Source organism: Glycine max, chromosome 19, assembly GCF_000004515.6.
Source record: "Glycine max cultivar Williams 82 chromosome 19, Glycine_max_v4.0, whole genome shotgun sequence".
In the NCBI taxonomy this organism is placed as follows: Eukaryota; Viridiplantae; Streptophyta; class Magnoliopsida; order Fabales; family Fabaceae; genus Glycine; species Glycine max.
Window position 1 is genome coordinate 3,435,949 of NC_038255.2, and position 8,041 is coordinate 3,443,989.

Below are 8,041 nucleotides of genomic sequence, written 5' to 3' on the forward strand. Positions count from 1 at the left end.
TTTCACCAATCTAATTTTAATTTTATCAATCTAATCTAATCTTAGTAATAACTAATATATTTTTTGTAAATAAAATCAATACTTAACATACAAATCAGAAAAAATTATAAAATTTCACTAACATTACAAAACAACATTACACTACGAAACAATTTAAATAATAATTGACAAATAAAAAATTTCCAAAAAAATAAATTTGGAAGAAGAAAAATAAAAAAAAATTATTCGACAAAAAAAAACAAAAAAAAGTCATATGGATCAACAATCCGTATGAACCATACGGATTAATGATCCGTATGGGGTTTTTTTTAGAAAAATATCATTTTTTTTGTTGGAGACAAAGAAAAAGAATCACAGCGGTGCGAAAAGTGGAGGAAGAAGAAGAACGGCAAGGAACAATCATGAACACGAACAATGACAGAAAGAAGAAGCATCGTAGGAAGAGAAAGACGAAGAAGAAGAAGGTCGTATGAAGAGGAAGAAGAAGATGAATGGGTCAGCAGTGGCCGTAGGAACACGAACAAGAAGAAGAAGGTCGTAGGAATAGAAAGAAGAAGGATGCGTGCAGTGGCCGACCGTAGGAACAGGAAGAAGAAGGATGCGCGTGCGGTGGCTGGCCGAAACAGGAATATGAGAAAGAAGAAGGTCGTATGGACAAAACACAACACTTAGCTTTATTTATATTATTAGGGGTGAAGGGTATTTTTAGCATTTTACCTTACGTGATGGATGCCCCAGCAAAAATGCTGGGTGCACCAAGTAACTCCCGTGATCTTATTTGATTCAATGGGATTGGATTAAACTCAATAACTCGAACTAGGATTTGTCCAATTTGACTCGATTGAGATTCTTTTTAAAAAAGAAAAAATGTTTTTTTATCGTTCATATAACATGTTAAATTGTTAATAACTAATTATTGAATAATATATAATATGCTCTTATAATATTATTTTTTTTATCTTGATAATAATATATAATAACTAATTATTATTTTATTGATCATAATATAATTTTAAATTTATGTGTTTTATATATTTTTACTAAACTTATTTATAGTCATCCAATAACTTTTGTATTTAGTTCTAAAAAATAAGAAATTTCTTAATAATTTAATGAACAAAATGATTGGATTTGACTCATATAGAATGAATAAAAAAACAAATAAGTAATGATAAGACAAATAGCTTAAGGGTGTGTTTGACCCACCTTATTTTTGGCTTAAAAATTGCTTTTAAATTGAAGTTAAAAATTAGAGCTTATAAAAAAAGTATAAGTTGTTTGTCAAATTTCAATTTTTTAGCCTAAAATTTTCTTTCAATTTATCATTTTTTTTAAAATATTAAAAATTAAAATATATAATGAAATTTATTTATCATAAATCTAAAATATAGACTATGTTCAAAACATTTCAATTAGTTTTAAATTTTTTTACTAACTTGAAAAACTCATTTAACTATTCACTAAACAAACATTTTCCGTAACTTCTAACGTTTTTTTAATAATACTTAAGTAACTTTTTACAAATTTTCAAACTTGATTGAACATATTTTAAGAAATAGTATAAGATTAATAATAAAATATTTAAAATAAAAAAATGTAACATAAAAATAATAGAACATAAATATATTTATTTTTATTATTTTATATTTTTAACTACTTTACTAATTTTATTTTACACCCGCATATAATCATTATTTGGAAATGTTATATGTTATCACATTTCTAAATTATCTCTATAACATGTAATAAATGATATGTATGAGAGAAGAGCACAAAAAGATATTATTGTAATAATTGTTTTTATAAATTATTATACAAATAACATTTTTCTATAATTTATATGTTTAAAATACTTATTATAAATTTGAATTATAATATAATTTATATATTTGGAAGTATTTATTTATTATAAATTAAAAATTTTAGTTGTATAAGATAAACATTATTCTTTGTCATGCACAATATAAAATACTAATTATCTTTATATTTGTACATATTTTGTTAAAAAATATATATTCATAAAAAAATTTCAAAATAAGTATATCATCTAAATTTTTCGAACAAAAAAAGATGTATGTGTCATTTCTCTATAATTGATGATATGTTTAAAATACTTATTTATTATAAATTATAGTTATAGTTATAATACTATATATTTAGAAGTATTTATTATTTATTATAAATGATAAATTTTAGTTGGACAAGATAAGCATTTATTCACTGCAATGCACAAGATAAAATACTACCAGTTATCTATATATTTGTACAAATTTTTTAAATAAAAATATCAAGAAAAATATTTCAAAAATATATTATCTAATTTTTCGAAAGAAAAAAAAATTGTTTCTATCACAAACATTTGTATTTCTGGGTCACCGTGATTCAAACGCAACCATAACATTATTTAAGAGTAATACGTGCACTTACAAGTTACAACACATTTCATTATTCACACTTCTTCCTCCGATCCAATAAATGGCGGAACCGTCGTCCACCGCCGCCACCGCTGCCACCGCCGCCACCGCTTCCACCGCTGATCCTCCGGCGCCAGTGACTAAAAGCTGGGCCGACGAAGCAGACGAAGAAACCAACAACACCTCCACCGCCGAGTCAGAAAGCTCCTCCATTAACCTGGAAGCGTTAACCATCGACGATAAAGAAAATAACTCTTCCAAATTCTTGGATGATCCCGATGATTCCAATATCCAAGCGGTGCGTTTCACTCTCAGATATCACACTTCTCTCGCACTCTCTCTTTTCTTTATTATTATTGTTTAGGGTTTTTAATTGAAAGCTAGGGTTTTGAATTGAATGTTGGTAGGGTTTTGAATTGAATATTATTAGGGTTTTGAATTGTGTCCAGGTTAGCAATATCATGTTTGATCGGTTAGGGTTTTGAATTGTGTTCAGGTTACTTCTGGCGACACGCCGTACACCTCGGCGGCGAGGTTCGAGGACCTGAGCCTCTCGCCGGAGCTTTTGAAGGGGCTCTATGTGGAGATGAAGTTTGAGAAGCCGAGCAAGATCCAGGCGATAAGCTTGCCGATGATCCTGAGCCCGCCCCACCGGGACCTGATCGCGCAGGCGCACAATGGCTCCGGCAAGACTACATGTTTCGTGCTTGGGATGCTCAGCCGCGTCGACCCAAAGGTGCAGGCGCCGCAGGCGCTCTGTGTCTGCCCCACCCGGGAGCTGGCCATTCAGAACGTGGAGGTGCTCCGCAGGATGGGGAAGTACACCGGGATTGCATCTGAGTGCCTTGTGCGGTTGGACCGGGATGCCGTTCATGTATCGAAAAGGGCACCTATTATGGCGCAGGTGGTGATTGGGACCCCAGGGACAATCAAGAAGTTCATTAGCTTCAAGAAACTTGGGACCTCGAGGTTGAAGATTCTTGTTTTCGACGAGGCTGATCAAATGCTTGCGCAGGTAATTCTATTGGTAGTATACTGGTTGAACTTTTAGTGTGATTTATTGGAGGATAGGTTAGTTTAGAGTGGACTGGAATAGGTTACAGTTGAATTGAATTGGAAATTGTGACTATGTTAGTAGTGGTAGTAATTAGTAAACTGGAAAGACAAAATATTTTGATCAACTGGAAATTGTGACTATGCTAGGAGTGGTAGCGTAATAATTGGAAATTGATTTAATATTATATTATTACACCAATGTTTTTGCACTTATTTTTATTTGGATATAACTTAAATTTTTATGTATATATAATTGATTTATGTCAACTGCTATGTGACTACTGCTATTTGCCTGTGTTGCCCTATCCGCTATTATGAGGATATGGTGAAGTTTTAGCTTCCTGCCATTTTCCGTGATCTGCTATTGATATTTGATAATAATTCTATCAATGTGAAAATTGGAGGATGGTGGAAGGCCAAAATTCCGCCACATAAACACATCATTGCAGCCTATGGCGCAGCCATAACAGGCGTCCCTTCACAAATTGCCTATGGCGGTTGGCAAAAATCTGCCACGGCGGCCATAGCTTTATCATTCTACCTAGACTTATTAGTTATTATTGCATTTTATTGGAGAATCAGTCAGTGACACCGTTAATGTTTCACAATGGAATTTACAAGCATGACATAGTTTTAGTTCAGGGAATGCTGGCAAGGTCATGTCTATTTGTCTTGTTTTTTTAAATAAATAGGGTTTGACTGGTAAATATGCTGTCTTGATTGTTATGAATTGTGCTGTTGCAGGAAGGATTTAGAGATGATTCTTTGAAGATAATGAAAGATATAGAAAAAGACAATAAAAAGTGTCAGGTTTGTTGACTATCACATGGTGCTTTCATGCATCATGCTGTCTCCATCTGCCCAAGAAATTATATAGATTTGGTGACATGACATTATGTTTTGTTAAGTGTCTGTTTGTTTTCGATTTTGGTAGAATTGGTTTTGGTTTGTTCAACTTGAACATGATCCAGATGTGTGCCCAAATTAATGTGTGCTGGGGTGTGTGAAGTAAATTTCTGCATCCATAGTGACTGTGACAGCATGTTCATGCTAACATACATGTAGAGACATGATGTGTAATTTATAGTCACCCATGCTTCAACCTGTTCTTTCATTATTTTCATGCAAAATTGTAGTCCTTCTTAACTCGTGAAAGATACAAAGTAAAACCATCCATTCATAGAGAAAACCGTCTAAGGAAATATATCTTGTTCACTCAAACAATATTGCATAGATATAAATCTTCTTTTGGTTGTTATTATTGGATTGCTACAAGTAAATTTGAATTTGCATGGAGGGTAGATATACCTGTTCCTAGTTACACTTATTGGTGCTACAGAACCACATCTGCATTTGAATAAACCTTTTAGCTTCTTACCTAGATTTTTTTTTTATCAGCAGCTTTTTACCTAGATTGCTTGCTATATATGTGATTCAAATGTTTCTGTGGCTTTTATGCTGTGAAGTTAATTTTCAACTTTCTTTTTTTATCTAAGAAAATTGATTGGCCTGTATGTCTCCAGGTTCTTCTGTTTTCTGCTACATTTAATGACACCGTCAAGAATTTCATTTCAAGGACAGTCAAGATGGATCATAATAAACTCTTTGTAAAGAAAGAAGAACTATCTTTAGATGCAGTGAAGCAGTATAAAGTGTATTGTCCCGATGAACTTGCTAAGATTGATGTGATAAAAGATTACATATTTGAAATAGGAGAGAATGTGGGGCAAACTATTATATTTATGGCCACAAGAGATAGTGCAAGATTATTGCACCAAGCACTTGTTAATTTGGGCTATGAGGTTACATCTATACAAGGTTCTCTTAGTAATGAAGAGAGAGACAAAGTTGTCAAGGAGTTCAAAGATGGTTTGACTCAAGTTCTTATATCAACAGATATTCTTGCTCGTGGCTTTGATCAGCAACAGGTACTGAATTGGTTCTCATCTCTCTTCAACTCTTCTCTTTCTGTGTATTTCCTCATTTGCTTTTCAATGTGATGACATCCTAAGAATGCATATTTATTCAGGTTAATTTGGTCATCAATTATAATCTTCCAAATAAACACAGTTTACGGGATGAACCAGATTATGAAGTGTATCTGCACAGGGTTGGCAGAGCTGGGCGTTTTGGGCGCAAGGGTAAATTTTTTGCTTTATCCTTTTATTCTAAAGAAAGAAATTCATAATTCATTTTTCATTAAATTTTGAATGATATTTTCAGCAATGATAAAAAATAGTGAAGTTATTCTTTTCCATTTGTTTCATTTGATCCTACAGGGGCTGTATTTAACCTGATATGTGATGAAAATGATGAAAGGCTCATGTCGAAGATTGAAAACCATTTTGGCACTTGTGTAACTGAGGTATGCTACTTGATGGATATTGGATGGATCATGATGCATAACATTTGATTCTACAAATTTTGATTTTGCCTTGTTATTGTGTGGAAAGAGTTGTGAAGATATTCATCTTACATAACATTATTTTTGTTGATATGCAGGTGCGAGCTCAAAGTGTTGAAGAATATAAAGCCGCTCTCAAGGAAGCCGGTTTACTGCAATGATGCCGTCCTCTTTTTACTTTTTGTTCGTAGTAGGGATTCTTTCCTTTTCTTTTTCCCCCCTTTTCACAAATTCTTTGCGGCGGATTGAAAACTGAAACAATTAATTGAAAGTATGACTTTACAAATGTGAAGTTGCGGTTTTTGAAGAGAACATACAAAATATTTTTTGATTTATGAGTTTTAAGTGAAATGGAGGATTTAAATGATTTGATGGCTTTGGGGAAAAGTTTCAAGTTTTAGATAGAGGAAAACTAATGAATTTGATTCTATTGTGGAGAAGTGTTTTTTTTAACTGACTATTGTAGAGAAGTGTTGACAAGTAGTTGAGTATTTTCTAACACATTTTTTAACAAACTATAATGATAATCTTTCTAATTTAAGAGGTTCGTTTAATAAGATATAAAATGCACAATTTGTGATTAAAATCTAAACTACCACATAACAATTTTTGACACACTTTTAAATTTTTTTTTTATTATTGACTAAAATTCATTAAAAATCACAATTTTTTTTATCGGTTTCACTCTATTAATGCATTCTTTCCTAATATTATAATTTTAATTAATAGTGTGTATTGTTGCTAACACTTCTGTACTTATCAATTTGCAGTACTATATTTACTTGCTGAATAGAGTAAAGTTGACTTGGGATTTATCGACCCTTTTCTCCCATCTTTACATTTATCCATCCATTGTTCTCTTCTTTTTTCACTGAAACTGTTAAAACTTGTAATGTTTTTCAATGATCTCCTTTTCTGTCAATTATCGTTCCTTCAAATTATTTATCTTGGCTGCGAGATTTTTCAAACAAAAAGGAAGAGCTTTTGGTGCAGGAATGGGCTGCAACTACAATAATGTGAAGGAGATCAGAAAAGGTTTACTTAAATTATGGACGATTGGCTATAAAGTATTGCCAAAATTGAATGCATTTTTTTTTCAAGGCAACGGATTTGGAAAATTGAAATATACTACTATTAGATTGAAAGGTGCTTCGAAGTCACGCGAGTAAAAAAAAGGGTCGATGGATCTCAACACTTAACTTCAATAGTGACTAAAGAGTTTAAAAAAAAGGCATAAGTGAGAGTTAATTAAGACTGAGGGACCCTCTTCAAGGAATGAAATAATTATCACTTTTAAGGCTAATCGATTATTTCGGATCAATTTTATAAATAAAATATTAATGAGTTGATTTTAAAATAATTAATAGGCATGGATATGTTTTCACCATTGATTGATCAAAATTATCTATTTGACCAAGGAGAAAATGCCAAGTGCCAAAGAACATAACATGTGTCATGTTTTCCTTAAATTTATTAGTTAAAATAATAATTTTGATGATCAATGATTAAACAGATTCATGTTGATAAATTATTTTAAAACATATTCACATTGGTGCTTTATTTATAAAAATGATTCAGAATGATCAATCAACCCCAGTTTTAAGTTAAGGAAAGTTTCCATAAAGAGAAAAAACACTTTTAAAGTGTGAGGACCCTGAATGATGTGCAACTCTATGTAAACTTAAGCAAAAAAAAGTCCATTTAGCCTCTTCCTTTATGCATACCTTTTTTTTTTGTCGATTACCATTGATTGGTATTTCAGAAAATAGTTTTAATATTCTCAATATAAAAGAATTTTATACAGTTGAGTTATCTAATAATAGATAGTCATACATGATTAATTTGTTCACTTAATATAACTACTTTCAAAGTTATACATATTATAATTTTTGAGTAATTGACGGTGTAAATTCTGTACATATTAACTGTGCATATAAATTAAACTCTTACTATTTTCTAGGCTTAAATTTCTTGCTTTGCATTTGACCACTTGAGCATGAAAGAGAGGTTTGTTATAGTCACCATCCCTCTGCTATCTTATTATAGATTTTTACCTGCCACTACTCCAAATCCAATTCATTTGCTTATATATTTTCTGATTCCCTCTTATCCTCTCTGATTGGAAAACTGTTAATCATTTCTACTGACTTCACCAATGCATTTGACC

At 31.7% G+C, this 8,041-nt stretch overlaps 1 protein-coding gene across 2 annotated transcripts; it reads left to right on the top strand.

Annotated features, from left to right (window-relative positions):
- The first annotated feature begins 2,414 nt into the window (after positions 1–2,414).
- On the top strand, positions 2,415–6,796 carry LOC100784739 (DEAD-box ATP-dependent RNA helicase 38). 2 transcript variants are annotated; one of them, XM_006603832.4, is made up of 8 exons: positions 2,415–2,712; positions 2,911–3,429; positions 4,215–4,280; positions 4,994–5,398; positions 5,500–5,611; positions 5,750–5,835; positions 5,973–6,064; positions 6,645–6,796. In XM_006603832.4, the coding sequence occupies exons 1-7, from the start codon at positions 2,476–2,478 to the stop codon at positions 6,033–6,035; spliced, it is 1,488 nt and encodes a 495-aa protein (XP_006603895.1). In that variant the 5' UTR covers positions 2,415–2,475; the 3' UTR covers positions 6,036–6,064; positions 6,645–6,796. The 2 variants fall into 2 exon arrangements, with proteins under 2 accessions (XP_006603895.1, XP_003554752.1); XM_003554704.5 differs by lacking the exon at positions 6,645–6,796 and having other exon boundaries at positions 5,973–6,160.
- Positions 6,797–8,041: the final 1,245 nt, after the last annotated feature.